Here is a 20,669-nt window from a genome sequence, read left to right as displayed (position 1 = left end):
ATTAAACCTGTTGGATATTTGCACAGCCACAGAGCTGACCTGCTATCTCTGTATAAAGGAGGACTTGCTCTGAAGCAAAGCCAAGCTTTTGCAGCTTTTGATGTTCTGCTTCAGCTCCATGTCCCCAGGAAAGACCAGCTTGAGTGGAACCAGCTCTGGATCCAGGCAGCATATTTAAAGCTGTGCACAAGATGCCCTGGACTCCCTGCGCCTTTGTGCACAATCTAGCACCACATAATCCCTTTCAGATCTTTCAAGTGTGAATCCAAAGCCAGCATCTAGTAATAAAGGGAGTGGGATGAGGATTATGCTGGAGGAGCATGTTTTACTAGTTTGCTCTTCCTTTACACCTAAAAATGTCTGAACAGAAACCCAGATAAATTAGTGTGCTTAAAGAGCTGGTTTTGAACTAGCTGCTAAGACACTGTTGCTGAATCAGACTTCAGCACACACCCTGCTGTAAAAAATATCATTAAAAGCAGCCTTAGATTAACCCCTCCACTGCTGTTCACAGAATCACAGAATTGTCAGGGTTGGAAGAGACCTCAAGGATCATCTACTTCCACCCCTCCTGCCCTGGTCAGGGACACTTTCCACTAGATCACGTTGCCCAGAGCCACATCCAGCCTGGCCTTAAAAGAAAAAGCATCTGGGATGCATCAAGAAAAGTGTGGCCATCAGGTCTAAGGAGGTTTTTCTCCCTCTACTCTGCCCTGGTGAGATCACACCTGGAATACTGTGTCTAGTTTTGGGCTCCCCAGTTCAAGGGAGACAGAGACTTGCTGGAGAGAATCCAATGGAGAGCTACAAGAATGATTAGGGGACTTGAGCATCTCCCTTATGAAGAGAGACTGAAATCCCTGGGGCTGTTTAGTCTGGAGAAGAGAAGACTGAGAGGGAATCTCATCAATGTGTATAAATATCTGAGGGGTGGGTGTCAAGTGGAGGGGGCCAAGCTCTTTTCATTGGTGAGCACTAATAAGACAAGAAACAACCGGTTAAAGCTTGAGCATAGAAGATTTCACTTCAACATGAGGAGAAACTTCTTTACAGTGAGGGTGATGGAGCACTGGAACAGGCTGCCCAGAGAGTTTGTGGAGTCTCCTTCTCTGGAGACTTTCAAAACCCACCTGGATGCATTCCTGTGTGGACTACCCTAAGTGATCCTGCTTTGGCAGGGGAGTTGGACTTGATCTCTTGAGGTCCCTTCCAACTTCTAATGTACTGCGGTACTGTGATTCTCCAAAGGAGCTGCATTAAGTACTTTTTAAGTTGACAGAAGCAAAATGAGGTCTTAGCTCTGATTTGGTTGATGACACTTGGTATTTTCCATTGTGACATTCGGGCTTACAATAGCCTATTGGATCTTCATGTTCTGTCACAGCACTTTTCCGAGGTGCATATGTGGGAGATTGGGAACAACAGTGGGAAGTAGCAAGATTTCACTTGAGCAGGAATCTGTAGGAGCTGTGTCCTGATCTAGCTACGGTCTTAGCAAAAGTGTTACATCTTTCTTTTCCATACTCTGTGCTGCCCTTATGACTCCTGCTACTCTTGAACTCTAGGCCTGTGAATCATCTCTACCACCAATACCTTCCCTGAGGGATCAGCTGCTAGCGTGGCCTAAAGCATTATCAGCTGCAACCCAGACATCCTCAGAAGCCAGAGGGAATAGCAGCATCTCTCCCATCTCTGTGTCAGCTCCCCACCCCCCCTTAACTGACTTTTGTTAGAGCTGTTTTTCATGTTTGCGAACTCCCACTCATCTCTCAAAGCAGTGCATGGTCTTTGCTTTCAGCTTCCTTTTGTCTATTTCCCAAATCCCATTCCTCGCAGGTGTGTTCTGATCTTAAGAGATGACTCTGATCCCTACCTGGGGAACTTCATAGTCAGCCTGAAGGTTTCCCGAGGTTAATCCGCTCAGCAGGACGATTTCATTCTCCTTGGGTGGCTGAACATTCATCGAGCTGATGAGTTTGGGGAGATTTGGAGAGACACTGATCAGCCTCTGTAGCAGGAAAGAGAATTTTGCTCTCAGGTAATGAAATCTGAGTTGCAGAGTTATATTCATAAAAATTAAATACCATTTACATGAATCCCTCGAGAATGTTTATATGAACTTATAACTGTGAGTCAATTAAAAATGGACCTGGCAGCATTAAAGTGCACATTTTTTCTTTTGAGCCACTAGGCCAGACAAGGGTGACAGTGCAGATCCTGTGCCACTCTCCAGCAGGACACTCTGCCAACCCTCATGCTGTCATGTGCTGAACAGCTTGATTGCATTTGTGCATCTAAACACTTAGGCCTTCCTATTATCCATGGGTTCCACAGAGACTGGGAGCACTGTCTGCTACCGTCTCAAGCAGGAAAGATTCAGTAAGCATGGTAAGGAGAGCTGGACAAACCTTCCTGTTTTCCCCCAGGAACACTGAAAATCAGGAAACAAAAGGGAAGTGAGCTGATTGAATGGATACAATGGCAAACCTGGAATAAGAGTATTTAATGCTCAGATGCCTTGCATTTCTTTGCTGCTCCACCAGACACCGTTCATGACCTCTCATTTGTAATGATACAATAATTTCCTACCTGTTATGTATTTGTTAGAGGCCAGTCTGGTGACAGACACAATGCCTAGTGGATGAGGGAAAGGCTGTTGACGTTTCTACCTGGACTTCAGTAACACATCCTACAGCATCCTCCTGGAGAAGCTGTTGGCTTATGGCTTAGACAAGGTGAACTGTTTTCTGGGTGAAAAACTGTCTGGATGGCTGGGCCCAGAGAGTAGTGGTGAATGGAGCTAAATCCAGATGGCAGCTGGTGACAAGTGGTGCTAAGGGCTCAGTTTTGGGGCTAGTAATGTAATATTTTTATCAATGCCCTGGATGACATGATTGAGTGCTTCCTCAGTAAGTTTGCAGACGACACTAAATTGGGTGGGAATGTTGATCTGCTCAAAGGTAGGAAGACTCTGCAGAGGGATCTGGACAGGTTGGATGGATTGGCTGAGGTCAGTTGTATGAGGTTTAACAAGGCCAAGTGCTGGATTCATGCAATGCTCCAGGCTTGGAGCAGAGTGGCTGGAAAGCAGAGTGGCAGCAGAGAAATGCCTGAGGGTGTTGATCAACAGCTGGTTGAACATGAGCCAGCAGTGTGCTCAGGTGGCCGATAAAGCCAACAGCATCATGGCCTGGATCAGGAATATTGTGGCCAGCAGGACCAGGGCAGTGATTTTGTCACTGTCCTCAGAACTGGTGAGGCCACACCTTAAGTGCTGGATTCAATTTTGGGCCCCTCACTACAAGGAGGACATTGAGGTGCTGGAGTGTGTCCAGAGAAGGGCAACAGAGCAGGGTGAGGGGTCTGGAGAACAGTCTGGTGGGGAGTGACTGAATGAACTGGGGTCTTTAGTTTGGAGAAAAGAAGGCTGAGAGGAGAGCTCTCCACCTGAAAGGAGGTTATGGTGAGGTGTGTGTTGGTCTCTTCTCCCAGGTAACTAGCAATGAATGGAAATGGCCTCAAGTTTCATCAGGGAAGGTTTAGATTGGATATTAGGAAAAATGTCTTTACTGGAAGTGGTCAGGCATTGGAACGGGCTGCCTGGGTAAGTGCCAGAATCACCATCCCTGGAGGTGTTCAAAAAATGTGTTGCACTCTGGGACATGGCTTAATGGCCATGGTGGTGTTAGTTTGACAGTTGGACTTGATCTTGTAGGTCCTTTCTATCTGAAAGGACTCTATGATTCTGTGGTTCTATGCAGTGATGCTATGTGACGTAGGAGGTGTCTGCTGCAACACTGTGAGGAGGTCTTAGCATGTGCAGGAGACCTGTATGCTCACTCATGTGCAATAGCCAGAACAAAGGGACAACCACCGCTCTAGGAGTGCCTGCAGTCCTTCTCTGCCAAGGATCCTGGAGCATTTGCTTTGTGAGGAGGGAATACCAATGGAGTCACTGCCACCTCCATTTCGTGCACTAACAGCCCCTGAGATGGCAAAGCCGTTCAGGGAGCACAGATCTCACAGCCAGCCATACCCTGTAGTTATTGTGCACTTCAGTACTGCTCCACTCTTTCCTTTCATCATCTAAATAAGCCTGCAGTATTGTTCTTTTTAACTCTGAGTGAATTAGATACAATAAAACTTTTTGTCTAAGTCAATTCTGAGGAACAATTCCCTTTTCAGTAGGCTGATCTTCAGATGAGGCTAAGTAGTTCTATTTGACATAATGAAATTCAGTGCTTCAGTTTGACATTTCAGTGTAGTACAAAAAAAGTTATAATCTTTTTACTTTCTCAAATTATAACCTCTCTGTTATGTCATGGGTAGAGTTGAATTTGTTGGTGACATTCAATACCACGATGCTGCCATGCCAGCTTCAAAATGAAAGCGCTGGCAGGAGCAAAGTATTATGGGGCTTGAAGTTCAGATTGCAACATGAGAGGCTTCCTGTTCCCAGTTGCTGCTTCCATTTTCTGGGTTTGGTGTGTGGGTCTTCTCCACAGGCACCAAGCCAGGATGATGAAAATGAACTGACAAAGGATAATGTAAACTCAAACCTGAGACCAGGCTGAATCTGCAAAATGTGACTTCCTCAGATCCAAGTGGGGGTTTGGAATGGTTTGTATTTTAAATAGCATGTAGTGATGTGGTTTGTCTTAAGTGTTTGCAAAATAACCAACATTTTCCTTTCTTTTAATCCCTTTTTGGTCCCCTCCAAACTTTCAGTTAAAGAAATACCACACACCTTTAGCTCTGTTTGATCTAGACCCCTTCTTGGGACCATACAATCTAACTGTCTGGAGTTTTACTGAGTACAGCTGAGCAAGACCTGAACGAGAAGATTCTCAAAGGCTTTGTGGTGACAGGAAGGAGAGACATCAGAATTATTTTTATGCAGTTATCATATAAAATTTTAAAAAAACTAGGTATGACATTTCCATGTTTGATTCTTTGATAAAACTAAGGTTGTGCAAGAAGTCCACTCACATGGGAATTGCTAGGGATTCACAGGCTGCAATGATCCTTTGGGTATTTCTGGGATGGGAGTAAGAAAAGCTATAAGATGTGGCCTGGTGTTGAGGCAATGGATTCCTCTGTAAGGGTTAAAACTCTAGGGTTGGCTTAGATTTGTCTATAGAATTTTGAACTGGGTTTAAATTGCAGAGTCCTAGTATATCTGACTAGACCCACTGTGTGTGTTATTAAGAGCTAAACTGTTACCTGCTTCACTTTCTCATCACTGCAATCATCTCTGTTCGCATCTAAATTCACAAAACACACCTGTAATGAGAAAGAATAACAAACAATAGCTTATAAAGTTGTATTAGAATAGTATTAGAATAGCAGCAACTCTTTCAAAGTCAGTAGAGGTTTCTTTTATACCCTGGTAGCTGAACATGCAAAGCTTCTTCCCAGTGCAAGAAGGGATGAAAAGTTAGTAAAGAGAACGGCAAGGTGAACATCAAGAAAGAAGACATGGAGAGCAAAAATAAGAGTTATGACTTATCTGCTCTGACAATTAGCTGATGAATGAGCAAGTGTTGCAAATAAACTGTAAGACAGGGTATTAGACAAGGCAGAGGAAATGCTAAAGAGGCATTTGATTGTCTATTAGAGAAGCTCTTCATGTCTTGCTTTTCAAATAACTTCTTTTCAAGCATTTGTTGATGAATGTTTCATAATTGCAACTGTCAGTTGCTTTTGGAGTTTTCTCTACATCACATAAAGATTGCAGTATTTTTTCTGACTTTCCAAACACCCTAAGTAGAAGTTTAAGACTTCATGAAATAATTAGTTTTAACCTTGGTTCATGAGCCCCTATGGAAGCAGAAGTCTGCAGCAGTGCTAACAGGCAGTGGAACAGCTTCCTACCTATTGAGTATCTGCAGGAGTCACTGGACAGTGCTGCTCTTAATGACCAGGTCTTTGCCCCTTTCTTTCACCATTCTGAATTTCAGCAGCTATTTAATGGCAGTGATATATAAACAGAGATTTCACCTCTAAACTCCATTTCATTTATCAAGATTTATTTTTATACATGACTGGAAGGCTGTTTTCCAATATTCAGAAATAAGATAATCCCTCCTCTGAGTCAGAACCAAGGACTCCAAATCACAACTGACTGTCCTGCTTTGAACACTGCAATATCTCTTGAGAGATTTGTGAGAATTTGGTATTGCCTTGATTTAAACCAAACCCTGGCACAGATTCAGGCCTGAGTTGAAGCCAAGCCCTGATTCAAACTAATCTGCAGATCCAGAATTTACCTTTAAGAGCTTAGTGATTTCTTTTGGTCTTTTTTTCAGCAAACAGTAAACACATCTTTCTAAAAATGTAAATTTTCCCTAGGAAAACAAAAAAAGTCTAACTTCTCCTCTTGACTAAGATCCTTCCATGAGGCATCTGAGCTCCCCTTTTTGCTGCTCCTTACCCAAGCAAAGCCTGACTCCAGTTTCCATATGCACATCCCCGATGTACTCATTATGACCATGTGCAGTAACAGCCAGCACAGCAGATGGAAAAATCCAGCCAGGCCTCCCATCATAAACCAAAAAAAGTCCCACTGAAAAAGAAAGCTTGCTGCCCTTTTAAATAGTTTAATGGCCTCTCTGTATGAACATTTTAAGGAAAACTATTTCTCCCTCTGACAGTGCCAGGGCTTGGGATATGTCCTCATCTTCATCGTTTATGGCTGTCACTAATTTATCAGAAATAGCTGTTAAAAAATTCTAAGCTACAAGGTATTAAAAATCTCCTCTAGCAACATAATGTGGGAGTTACATGTAATGTCCTAAACATTTTAGTTACTTCCACAAAATCTTTCCTTCCTTTACATGAGGATTCTGCATGTTGGCATTTCACCCATCAGCCACAGATTGCAATCACAAAGCATCAAGAAATTACGCTCTTGAGTCACACGTGATCTTGCCCAGGGCCCACAGAGGTTTGTGGCTATGAATTTCTGGGTGCATGGAGGGGAATTTGTGTGAGGGACTGTTAATTTGGCACCTAGGGTAGGGACACTGGGAGGTGTGGATCCAGCTTCTTGTCCTCTCAAGGGTCTTTACTACTGTGCTGAAGGCAGGGCTGTTAGTAGCTTTGTTTCCAGGCCCCCATGCCAAAGTGGTAAGGTCTGGGTTTGTATGGGTTCAGCGTGAAAGCGTGAAAAGACAGTGCAGAAGCAGTCATGTCTGTACATACCTTCCAGCCAAATTCAAGACTCTGGTAAACCTTGTTTTGTCCTTTGCTACCTGTGTGTTGGCATGATGATTATAGACTCATAGAATGGTTTGGGTGGGAAGGGACCATATAGATCATTTAGTTCCAACCCCTCTACCATGAACAGAGATACCTCCTACTAGACCAGATTGCTCAAGGCCCCATCCATCCTGGCTTCCAGGGTTGGAGCCTCCACAGTCTCTCTGGGCAACCTATTCCAGTGCCTCACCACCCTTGTGACATGCTGGCACTGCTACCAGTGATACTGCCACCCTACAGGTACGTTTGCCCTTTGCAGCAGCTACAAAAATCATAACTTTGTGTGGCATGCATGGCACATAACTTACTAATGCCTTGTTAGAAGAAAGAACAGTATAAGCAGGAAGATCTACTACTTAAACCCATCTTTTTTTAAACTTATTTTCAGAACCCACTGAACTTACATTACAAAATTCAGTACTGAATCCAGTTTCCAAACACACTCATTGAATTCCAGTGACATTGGTTTATTACCCTGCCAATGCAGTCTGTTTTCAGCACTTTCCCCTTCTGTGGATTTTGCAGTTTTATTTATAGGCAATTTTAAAGCAAAAATAGTTCTGCAATGGTGAAAGACAGTGAAGGGCTCGCTTACTTTTTCCATTCTGCTGTTTGCACAGAGCTTTGCCCTGCTGTAAGCACAAGGTGGTGGGACTAGATGGCTGTAGGACTTATCAATGAACTCTGCAGCTCCATCCTGGCAGGCTCTACACTACAGCTGCCTTCTAGAAGGACATTCACTGGGAAGCTGTTTTTCCTGGAAATACTTCACTAGAGGTGCTCAGAGAGAGAGAGATACACCTGAAAAATATATTGCCATTTGCTGCTTTCATCATTTAAAATTTAAGCTCTCACTGGCTTGCATTGCTTGATGAACTTATGTTAGTGATCAGAGACACCTCACTCAAGACAAAAAGACGCTCCAGATAGCTCATAATTTGTGGAAGGGCAACACTGCATTGGTTATGAAGAAAGAGCCAAAGTCAGGTCAGCATTTAATCCAGAGTTTTCTTCTTTTGGATCAGATGCAGGTTAATCTATTTAAACTTAATTAGAGCCTAATCCTGTCCCTTCACATACACTGTCAGTCCCTTCACATACACTTTACACCTCGCATTCTCGTAATCCCACAACATCTTTTCACTTCCAAAATGTGTCTGCTCTCTACTCACACTGAGCTACTGTCTGAAAACCATCAAGAAACATCAAGATATTGCCTAGTGAATATTTATGGAGAGAAATAAAATATTATGGAGAGAAATAACAAGGACAGAAACAAGCTGGTGAAGTGTAGAAGAAGGGTTGTCCGAACGGATAGCTTTCGAACAGCTATGTTTTGCCCTTGAGTTAGGAATGCACACCTTATCAGCAACTGAGAGAAAGAAAGAGGGAAATGTAGGGGAAGATTTGCCCTTGGTTGAGTGAGAGAAGGCCAACACAATTCTATGATTCTTTGAATTCAGAGAAGGAAATCCAGCTTTCCCTGTCTGTTGCACCTCACTGCAGTGAGTCTTTTGCCAGAGGCGTTTCTTCTGCAGAGCTCAGGGCCTTGTACAGACCAAGTGTACATTCAGCAACACCTATCAAATCCACCAAAATGAGGTTTCCCAGTTAAAATTAATTCAGGCATTATGAGCAGTTTAAAGAATTTCACAGCTTGCTGCTTAAACAGTGTATTTGGGCCTGGTAAGACCTTCCAGATCCACAGATCCACCTCTCCCTCCCACCTCCCAGCACACCCCACCATTATTTTTCCCCTCCCTGAATGGTGCTTCAAGTGCTCTGTGAGAAGAAACAACATCTTTCCTATCTCATACCAGGTTCTGGAAATCAATAGATCATACTTCAACTGGCGCAAGAACGAAATCTGTCAAAAACTACACGTTACTTAGGCAAAACATAGTCCCAAAGTAGCTGTGGATGTGTGTGTGTATAAAAGTTATTTGACAAGCTAGTTGAAGTAGAGTTGTGTGAGTTTGATTAAATACTTTTGGAAGAGTCAAGAGGATACCAAGGATGACAGCTTCAATAAAGGAGCATAGTTATGGCTTCTGGTTGCCTGTTTACCAACAGAAATCATTCCAGGTACTCCTGAGAGCAATGAAAGAGCAAATTCAAGTTGAGGGGAGAGCAAATAAAGGAGAAGTGGCAGGGGAGGGGGGAAGGAAATTTCAGAGTTCAGTCAAGGCTTTCTAATTATGCAGTGGCATTTAGGGTTTTGCGAGAGTATATTTAAGATGTCAACTTAACTGACTTGAAGAATTTTTTAATGTGACTGAACACCACATTCTGCAAGCATGGTAGGCATGGTGATTCATGATTTCATTTCAGAAAATTTGTGGGTTCTGAGATGGAAGACAGAGGATAGAAGACACTTATTTTTTATAGATGCTAACATAAAGCAGTCCTCTAAAAATAGGCAGAGATAAAGAGAGGGCAGCACCGAATTCAACTCCTGCGTATGCAAAGGCAGACAGACCAAGAGACCCACTCCTTCAGGGGCACGTTTGGCTACAGAGCCTCACACGACCGCTCTGACAGCCTGCAACAGAGAGGAGTCCTGTGTCTTGATGAAAACATGTCAAACCATCTCCCACAACAACAGACTCCATCAGTAGAAGTTGTGCTTTTGGGCTTCAGCTTCTTTCAACCCAAATGTTAAGCCCTGATTGTCTGTGGGAGGCAGGTGAGAAGAACAAAGAAGGCGGGAGGGAGGGTAACTTCGATAAGGAGACAGACTGCGTTACCACCAGTGCTAGCACTGGGAGAAGGAGGAACTGGTGCTTCTGTCCCATCAGAGCTCCTCTTGTGACAGCTGTGTAGTCTGCATGATCTGGTATCTGATGTGCTTCAAATGCCACACAAAGCTTTCATTCCGTGTGCTAGAGATTAGATCTTAGTTTCCAATCAAGACACAACTTATGAATGCACGTGGTTGCGGTCTCCTTGTGACAGTCTGTAGTCACTTTGACCTTGATGGATGAGATCCCCAGGGTAAAAGTTCCTAAAGATTTCATGACTGTAGATGAAAATGGAAGATTGTCAGGGCACCAGCTGAGTGTGAACTCAGATTTTGATTATACCTCACAAAACTGAGAGAAGGGCACCCTTTCACAAACGCTCAAGGGAACATGGCAGGCAGAGCTTACATCTCCAGGTGCTGAAAAGTGAAGCTTGAAAGGTTAATGCATAGGTAAGTAGGCTTCTCTAATCCCAGCACTCACATAGCCTGTTAGAAAATCAGCTGTTTTCCAGACCAATTCATTAGGACAAGAACATGTCCTGTTCTTTTTCCTGTAGTCTTGCTGCTTCAGAGATCTCCCTTTTTATAACCTGTCTGGGTTAACAGCTGGGGCAGAGCTGTCTGGGATGGGTAAAGCACATGAGAGCTGACAGATGCTTTGTAAGTCTCCTCCAGCAGAAACAGAGGGCAGTCCCTAACAGTTTAGTTTAAAATGACTGAAGCCTTTGGCAGCCATATGTTATTTTTGTTACAGAGCTTCAGTCAGGACTGATGAAAAGAGAGATCAGGGAGCCACAGCAGGAGCAAAGCCTGTGGTGAAAGACTGAGCTGGTAATGTTGAGCAATTAGTGTTTTGCTGGAAGTCCCCTGTTATGAGGGAACACATGAAGCTATGCCATGTGTTGTGATCTCAGTGCTCAGAACAGGCTATGTCACCTTCTGAACTGCAGTGCAAACCACTAGCTAGCTGCTAAGAGTTTAGGTGGAAAAAAACCTCTAATGAACAAAATGGTTAAGTCACAGAATATGTGGGGTTTTTTTGTTTTGTTTTTGTTTTTTTAATAGAATGGTTTGGGTTGGAAGAGACCTTAAAGATCATCTAGTTCAACTACCTCCACCATGGGCAAGGACATCTTCCACTAGAACAGGCTGCTCAAGGCCCTGTCCAACCTGCCCCTGACCACCTTCAAGGATGGGGCATCCACAGCCTCCCTGGGCAACCTGTTCCAGTGTCTCCCCACCCTCTCTGTAAAGAATCTCTTCATAATATCTAGTCCAAATCTACCCTCTTCCAGTTATTTGTACTCTGTACTTGAACTTAATCTAGTAATTTCTACAGGGTGACTGTCAAACATTGACAGTAAACTGCATGGAGCTAAGAACACTGTCACCAAAACTGTAATTTTTGTTGTTTGCAGCAGTGGTCAGTTGTAGCCCAATCTTTTGTGTGCTGAATGTGAACACTGGAAGCATGAAGTGTTCCTTTTTGGAGGGAGAAAACATGATGATCTTGGTTTAAAAACTTAATCTGTTGACCAAGGAAGCAAGAAGCAGCAGGGCCAGGATGGGCTTAATAGGGAAAGAGAGAGCTTAGGGCATTTTCCTACCAGTTAGACTTTACAAACCTGATTTTTATTCTTATGTGTGTGTATATCGATGTATATTTATCATGCAACTGAGCACAACTGAGCACAGTCAAAACCCATCATCAGACCTACATGTTTCCTTCCTTAATTCCCACCTCACTGTCTCAAAAGCAGAGAACTGACATAATGGTGAAGCCCGTTGCAGCTGAAGCCCGCTGCAGCAGTGGGTCCTGGTTTTAATCTAGGACAATATATCCTCATTTACTGGATCTAATCCTAAAATCCTTTCTACAAAAGGCTTTGAGTGGAGGTTTATCAGGAGACACAGTTCAGGAGGTGTGACAACTATGGAGCTGCCCTACAAGGTGCCACATCCCCATTCCTGCTTCCCCTGATGTAGCCCAGAGCAAAGGCATCTAAGCCCCACTGTGTGAAAGACAGTATGAAGATGAGAAGCTCTGGGACATGGTTTAATGGCCATGGTGGTCTTAAATTGACCATTGGACTCAATGATCTTAGAGGTTTCTTCCAACTGAAACAATTCCAATTCTTGAGATCCCTTTTTTTTTTTTTTCTACATGACATACAAACATCTCCAGGCAAAAAATGCTGATCTTTATAGTAGTTTAGAGCAACATAGGCACAAATGAGACTAGAATAGAGTAGAGTAGAGTAGAGTAGAGTAGAGTAGAGTAGAGTAGAGTAGAGTAGAGTAGAGTAGAGTAGAATAGAATAGAATAGAATAGAATAGAAAAGACCAGGTTGGAAAAGACCTTCAAGATCATGAAGTCTAACCTATCATCCAACACCATCTAATCAACTAAACCATGGCACCAAGCACCCCATCCTGTCTCTTCCTAAACACCTCCAGTGATGGTGACTCCACCACCTCCCTGGGCAGCACATTCCAATGGCCAATCACTCTCTCTGTGTAGAACTTCTTCCTAACCTCCAGCCTAAACCTCCCCTGGTGCAGCTTGAGACTGTGTCCTCTTGTTCTGGTGCTGGCTGCCTGGGAGAAGAAACCAACCCCCACCTGGCTACAGCCTCCCTTCAGGTAGTTGTAGATAGCAATAAGGTCTCCTCTGAGCCTCCTCTTCTCCAGGCTAAGCAACCCCAGCTCCCTCAGCCTCTCCTCATAGGGCTTGTGCTCCAAACCCCTCCCCAGCTTTGTTGCCCTTCTCTGGACATGTTCCAGCAAGTCAACATCTTTCCTAAACTGAGGGGCCCAGAAATGGACACAGGACTCAAGGTGTGGACTAACCAGTGCTGAAATTGTCTAGGTGTCTTAAACAAGTAGTAGGCAAATAGTTAGCTGTCCCAGAAATCTGAGTATTCATTTAGTGATGCACTAGCAATGTTCTCCACATATCCAGCATAGTTATAATTCTCTGCTTCAGCTACTTGTAAGATTAAAATATGCATCTCTTTGACTGTGGAGACTATGGGCAGTTGCATTTCTTGGCTTACTAAGACTGGCCTGGGCAGAGATGGATAAGAAAGTTAGGCTGCAGGGAGTCAGTCTTTCACCTCCATTTCACTGCTCATTAGCCAATCATTTCCAAACCATTAAGTTTGTTACATCCTTTGGTGCAGTTACCTAGCAGAGTCTGGCCCAGAGTTAACCACAACAGTCAAAACTTCATGGCCTTGTGATGACTGAAAATGTCAACAATTTCTATGCAATTGTTTCCTAGAATTGTCTAAAATTTGGAAGCAGTATTTTATGAAGCTTGATCTTTGTCTCTCTAGAGCAGTCTAGTCACTGACATGTTGTTTGAACCTGTGCTGGTGTTCGCGGGCAGGCACCAGCCAGCCCTGCTCAGCAGATCACAGGCTGCAAGCAGAAGGAGCAGGACTGGCATCTCTACACCACAAACCTCTCCCAGGTTCATACTTGTTATTTTGCTCAGGAACAAATCTACCTTGAAAATAACATCCCCTGCAATGGTCTGGTAGAACCATAGTTTTTCTATACCAACAGCCTTCAAATACAGGAAATGGGAAAAGACAAGATTAACTTGAACAAAGCTAAATGATGTTATCAGTTATAGCTTATTGGTTTGTGTTTATCACTGTTTTATACAGACTGGCCTTGAAATCAGATTTCTTAGCTGTCAGAGTTAAATTATCTTGTCTTCTGAACGTCCACCTCATATTTAAATGGATACACACACACACACAAAAAGAAAATGGTTCTTTGGGGGAGCTTTGCAGATCAGTGTTTTGATAACCATCATATAGACAGAAAAAAACCCCAGATGACTGCATTGCTAGAACCTGCTGGAAAAGGCATTTTATGTCATCCTAATAAAAGTAAAAATATGTGAATGCTGCTGGTCATTTTCAAGGAGACAAAGCTCTCAGGCAGTTTCTGGCCAAACTACAGCCCACTGCCACTCCTTTGCTATTTCCTGTGGGTTAGTTTGCTCTCATTCAGATGCATGGAGTAAAAGAATAGTTTTTTTTCTTGGGACTTTTCCTGAGTTTAGCTGCTAAGGGAGCCCAGCACACAACTGTGGAACAGACACTTGCAACTCCAGTAAGGGATGCCTGGGAGCAGCTGCATTGGGTTATCGTGCTCTGGGGAAATTGTGGTGCTCTGAACTAAGATCTAAAGCCAGGAGACTCTGACTTTGGGCTGATAAAAGGTTCTGAGCAACTGTATTGTTTTTCTGCTTTTGCACAGATGAAATTAGGATGTGAACAGGACTCAGAACTCCAAACCCACCATCATGGAGCTATTGCTGAGAGCAGAAATGAGTGAGGTTAGACACTCCAATCCTAAAAACCAAGTTCATAGCACTCCCAGCTGCTGTACAACTTCACAATTCTCTTCACAAAGAACTCTATCTACATGGTCCTGCATTTAAAAAAGCAAGAAAGTGTTCAGTAGCATAACAGCATGCAAGAAACAAAACACATCCTGAGAATGTACAGCACCTGTCCAAGATACAGAGGGGAAACCAGATGGAAATAAATGCCAATGTAATGCTAGATAACCCAAATATCACTGCATTAATGTAAGATGCATGCTGCTCACAGTGAGCACAAGGAGCCAGGAAAGATAAAAACAATCAGATATATATTAATTTGAAGTGACATTGTGAAGATTCATGCCTGAATCACCCAGACCAGGATGGAGAGGAGACAGCCAACTGCCTTGACACATAGCTGCCTTCCTGCTCCCACCACTGGGCTCCTCAGCTATAGATGCTAACATCTGAAGCAAGCAAAGTAACTACCAAGTGTCATCAGGGAAAGCTCGATGTGCAAGGAACAGCTTGTTCAGAACTGGCCTGTCTTGCTGAGGAGATGCAGCCACTGCTGCAGGACTGTGTCCTGGTCACCACCTGGGCTGGGTTTGTGTTCACAGCTGCTGTCACTCCTGGGCTCAGCTCTCACACAAGCTACTTAGGCCACTCATGGCTGTATCCCACACCTCCCCAGGTTTAGGCACTCAAACTATGCTTTTCCTTTGCACCCAGGAACTGCCTGCTCAACTGATTTCCCCTGACATCTCTCATGGGGCTTATTCCTTTTTCCACTTTTGTTTGTAGGAGATTAAACATGAGTTTTATGGGCAGACTGCAGGGCAGTTCCAAACCACTTATTCCCTCTAACTCTCTCCTGGGCTGTCTGAACTAGCACCTAGCTTGTCTAAGTAGCCTTGGAGTTATGAGAGAAGAAAGGAGAGGGGGTAGAAAAAGCTGAACAGCACAGGCCTGGAATGTAAAGACCCTATAAACTCAGCTTTCAGATAGCATTTACATACTGACATACCAGCCAGGACAGCACAGAACACAGCAAGTTCTGCACAATTACCCTGTGTATTTATCCAAAGACACACCAGAAGTTCTCTGCTTCTGCAGTCTTGCTGTTCACTGAATCAGGCAGAGATTCTGTGGTGCAGAAACATGAGTATTGGAAGTTCAACTAAGGCTGAACAAGCCATCTGTACAGTTCTGATTTTCAAGTCTTGCCTCTTCAGTTTAAATTAATTTCTTTTAAAACAGATAATTGAAATTATTTTGGGGAGGAGGTCATATAATCTATGTGAATATGGATTTTATTGGGGGGATAAAACAAGCCTCTCCTGCAGCACTCTAAGTGTTGATCACAGCTTCTTACAGTGCACCTCACCAGAGTAACTGATAGGGACAGTTTTGATCTCAGTTAGAGGGGGGAGTATAGTGGCGTGTCACCCCTAGGGAAAATCTGGACAAATCCATACTTCACTGAAGAAAAGGACCAAGCTTTTCTTAAATCTGTGTCTCCTCTGAAATGTCTCCAACAGCTCCCAGCCAGTGCAGCACAATGCCAGAAGATACAACAATAGCAGCACTTAGCCTAGTCTTCAGAGATCTCTGCTGACTTAATGTTTTGTCAGAGAAGAGGACTGTAAAACAAACAGATTTTATCCTTAATTAAAGAACATACTGGCTTCATAAAAACCCCACAAGCTAGGGCTTGTTTTAACCTCAACAAAAGCTGTAAGATATTCCACAGAACAAAGAAAAAGCCTTTTCTTTACAGACTTACAGCCTAGAGAGAGAGGCACTAGCAATCCCTAACGCAAGGCAATCTCTTATCTGGAGAAAATAGGGCAGAACTGAAGTAGACTTCACCCCAGAACAGACACTTAGGAAAAAGACACTGTTGTTTTTAAATTGCTGTTGTAAGTATTGTAAGTCAGAGATAATATTTCTTTCTTAACATCAGTGTGCTTTGTTAATCTGGGGAATATTACAGTGCCAGTGATACCAACTTGGGTTAGTACAAGCTGAGATGAAAGCAATAAGGAAAATATAGACAGTATCTTTCTTTGCTTGTCAATTCAGCTGTTTGCCAACATCAGAATGCTGAAACAAACCCCCACAAAATTTCTTTACTCTTCCAAAGGGAGAGAACAGCGTTAGGCTTCCAGCAATTCCCTGAGGCAGTCTGCCAACAAATATATTGTGTTTCTAGAACATTATATCCTTAAGTGCTCTATAAACAAATTATTTTTTAACATGTAGAAGTATTCAATATCTTTATTGATGATCTGGATGAGGGTATTGAGTCCATCCTCAGTAAATTTGCAGATGACACCAGGCTGGGGGCAGGTGTTGATCTGTTGTAGGGTAGAAGAGCTCTGCAGAGGGACCTTGACAGGCTGGACAGATGGGCAGAGTCCAAGGGCATGAGATTTAACACATCTAAGTGCCGGATTCTACACATTGGCCACAGCAATCCCAAGCAGTGTTACAGGCTGGGGTCAGAGTGACTGCAGAGCAGCCAGGCAGAAAGGGATCTGGGTGTACTGTAGGCTGAACATGAGCCAGTAGTGTGCCCAGGTGGCCAAGAAGGCCTGTATCAGGAACCGTGTGGCCAGCAGAAGCAGGGAGGTCATTCTGCCCCTGTACTCAGCACTGGTTAGGCCATACCTTGAGTACTGTGTCCAGTTCTGGGCCTCTCTATTTAGGAAAGATGTTGAGTTGCTGGAACGTGTTCAGAGAAGGGCAACAAAGCTGGGGAGGCGTTTGGAGCACAGCCCTATGAGGAGAGGGTGGGGGAGCTGGGGTTGCTTAGCCTGGAGAAGAGGAGGCTCAGGGGAGACCTTATTGCTCTCTACAACTACCTGAAGGGAGGTTGCAACCAGGTGAGGGTTGGTCTCTTCTCCCAGGCAACCAGCACCAGAACAAGAGGACACAGTCTCAAGCTGTGCCAGGGGAGGCTTAGGCTGGATGTTAGAAGTTCTTCACAGAGAGAGTGATTGGCCACTGGAATGGGCTGCCCAGGGAGGTGGTGGAGTCACCATCACTGGAGGTGTTTAAGGAGAGACTGGATGAAGCACTTGGTGCCATGGTTTAGTTGATCAGATGGTTTTGGGTGATGGCTTGGACTCAATGATCTCAAAGTTCTTTTCCAACCTGGTCTGGTCTATTCTATTCTATTCTATTCTATTCTATTCTATTCTAATTCTATTCTAATTCTATTCTATTTCCATTCTAATTCTATTCTATATAGTCCTAACTTGCAGACCACGGACACTGAGATGTCTGTGTCCTTTCTACACCAATTCAAGATTAGATTTCAGGACTTGTAATTGTTGATCTAGAGAATTTACTCCCCATATCTCTTATCATGCAAAACAGGGAAGAAAACAAGTAATAAACATTTCTCTACTTACCTTTTAGATGATACTGGAAAGTCAGGGCTTCTTCAGTATCAAACCAGAATAAATTAGTGATGATAATCTGCCTGATTATGTCCTAGCAGAAATGCCTGGAATGTTTTGTGAACAGATGTTTCACGAGTCCGACCCCAACTTGTGTTATTTGTGTACAAGGATCTGCATGGTGAAAGAGCTGCTATGAGCAGTGTGACTGTGTATTAAATGCCCTCTGGATATGTAGAACAGAACTTTCTGCCAGCACTGAGACTAGATCTGAGAGCAGTGGTATATGTTCACCACAAGAGATCTTGCTTGAATGGATGGTGTTTCTCAACTCGTAACAACCCTAAACCAAACATAGATAGGAGCATCTAACAGGGAAGTTGGGGGTGACTGTTGCCAGGAGTTGGGTACTGGGTTTTCTTCCTTTTGTATTATCTAACACTACTTAGAATCATAGAATTATTTCAGCTGAAAAAGAACTGCAAGGTCATCATGTCCAACCATCAACCCATGGCCATTAAACGATGTCCCCAGGTGCCATGTCCACACATTTCTTTAACACCTCCAGGGATGGTGAATATAATAAAAGGTAAGCCTTGACTGAACTCAGAAATTTCCTTACCCCCTCCCCTGCCACTTCTCCTTTATTTCCTCTCCCCTCAACTTGAATTTGCTCTTTCATTGCTCTCAGGAGCACCTGGAATGATTTCTGTTGGTAAACAGGCAACCAGAAGCCATAACTATGCTCCTTTATTGAAGCTGTCATCCTTGGTATCCTCTTGACTGTTCCAAAAGTATTTAATCAAACTCACACAACTCTACTTCAACTAGCTTGTCAAATAACTTTTATACACACACACATCCACAGCTACTTTGGGACTATGTTTTGCCTAAGTAACGTGTAGTTTTTGACAGATTTCGTTCTTGCGCCAGTTGAAGTATGATCTATTGATTTCCAGAACCTAGTATGAGATAGGAAAGATGTCGTTTCTTCTCACAGAGCTCTTGAAGCACCATTCAGGGAGGGGGGAAAAAAATGGTGGGGTGTGCTGGGAGGTGGGAGGGAGAGGTGGATCTGGAAGGTCTTACCCAAATACACTGTTTAAGCAGCAAGCTGTGAAATTCTTTAAACTGCTCATAATGCCTGAATTAATTTTAACTGGGAAACCTCATTTTGGTGGATTTGATAGGTGTTGCTGAATGTACACTTGGTCTGTACAAGGCCCTGAGCTCTGCAGAAGAAACGCCTCTGGCAAAAGACTCACTGCAGTGAGGTGCAACGGACAGGGGAAGCTGGATTTCCTTCTCTGAATTCAAAGAATCATAGAATTGTGTTGGCTGTAAAAGACCTCTAAAATCATCCAGTCCAACCTTTGACCTAAGACCATTGTGGCCATTAAACTGTGTCCCAAAGTGCCATGTCTACCTCCCTGGGCAGCCTGTTCCAATGCCTGACCACTCTTGCAGTGAAGAATTTTTTCCTGCTATCCAACCTAAGCCTCCCCTAGCACAATTTCATCTTGTTCTATCATCTGATACTAGGGAGAAGAGACCAACTCCCACCTCACTCCAACCTCCTTTCAGGTAGTGTTAGAGAGCAATGAGGTCTCCCCTTAGCCTTCTCCAGACTAAACAATCCCACTTCCCTCAGCTACTCCTCATCCTTCAGAGATGTAACTGTGCAGTCACACACCCTAAAGAAGAGGAAATGAAGATGATCTCAGGAGGACTGTGCACTCATGGCTTTCTCATGCAAACACAAAGCCTAATGTGTGAGCTTCCTTCAGCTTCCTTCAGGTTCTATACTGTGCTGCTTTAAAATACCTTCATGCAGAGCAGCAAGGCTCCTGACACCTACACTACAAAACATCCCTGTGGTTTCTGGGACAGAGTAATCCCAGCTCTTCACAACTGCTAGCTGAAGTCTGTGAGGTGTCAGATAATATTCTACAGTGTTCTTCCACCTTGGTTTTTTTTCATTTGGCATTACTACTGTTTAGTCTGCTATTGCTCCATCTATGAGCAGCTTTGGGAGGCAGCAGGAGTTTTGTTTTCTGCCTTGCTATTTGAACTTATGTGCTGTCACAGGATGGGAAGAATGTAATTCCCAAGTGTTTCCTCTCCCTGAGCACAGAGATCAATGCCTGCTGTGTTGTAAGGCATGACATCTTTTTGTAGAGCTTGGAGATTCTTCATAAGAAATAAGGAAACTGAAAACTACCAGTTGTTCTCTTATGTTGCAGTTATTCAGTTCTAGACTACAATCTCCTTTCCTCCATTGACTAAGTTCTGGTGACTTATTTTTCCTGCTATTGTCTTACTTCTTTCTGGAAGTTCATCAACAGTTACAATTAATATGCATAGCTTGTTTTTTTGGGTAGATAGCAGACTGGGGATGACATAAGAGATATAGCTCTCTTCTCCACACATGGTGGAATTTGATCCTTGGTTAACAAGGATCTTGAGTTGAAGTACATCGTACATGAGGTGCTTGAAACGGCCTGATAGTGACTCAGAATAAAAAAGCATCTTCTGGAAGACAGGCCTAATTATCCTTTAACATTTGGATGCAAAGCTTGTCTTGCATTAATTTCTATGCTTGCCAGAAGGCTGAGGAACCAGCTGTGAAGTGTAGAAATAAAAGTATTGGTTTGGAAGTACTAGGTCTGCCACGTAGCAGTTTGCAAAAGCTGTACATGAATGAAAGTATGAGGCAGCAGTGTTACATGGGTGGGAGAATTTCCTAGGGATAACCCTATGATTCTCTTATCAAGTTCACCTAAATAAGGTCCTGATGTGATTGTCCTGTGTCTCCTCAGCCCAGTCACAATCCTTTCCTAGGTACACATTTTATGTTGTCAGAAGGATGTACGAAATTGCTCTCCCTTCAGTAATGTTAACAGTAATGTACCTAAAG

The 20,669-nt window shown here is 43.5% G+C and overlaps 1 protein-coding gene across 7 annotated transcripts in view; it reads right to left on the bottom strand.

Annotated features, from left to right (window-relative positions):
• Nucleotides 1-20,669, bottom strand: part of SPHKAP (SPHK1 interactor, AKAP domain containing) — a 65,198-nt gene that overhangs the window by 16,487 nt on the left and 28,042 nt on the right. For all 7 annotated transcript variants that reach the window (XM_054166245.1, XM_054166247.1, XM_054166248.1 and 4 more), the window contains exons 4-5: nucleotides 5,224-5,283; nucleotides 1,874-2,008 (exon numbers count right to left, since the gene is read on the bottom strand). In XM_054166245.1, coding sequence (XP_054022220.1) covers nucleotides 1,874-2,008; nucleotides 5,224-5,283 — 195 coding nt within the window. The remainder of the gene's footprint in view (nucleotides 1-1,873; nucleotides 2,009-5,223; nucleotides 5,284-20,669) is intronic.

Source organism: Dryobates pubescens, chromosome 13 (assembly GCF_014839835.1).
Source record: "Dryobates pubescens isolate bDryPub1 chromosome 13, bDryPub1.pri, whole genome shotgun sequence".
NCBI classification, from domain to species: domain Eukaryota; kingdom Metazoa; phylum Chordata; class Aves; order Piciformes; family Picidae; genus Dryobates; species Dryobates pubescens.
Note: the sequence above shows the minus strand (reverse complement) of the source record. Positions and strands in the feature narration are given on the sequence as shown.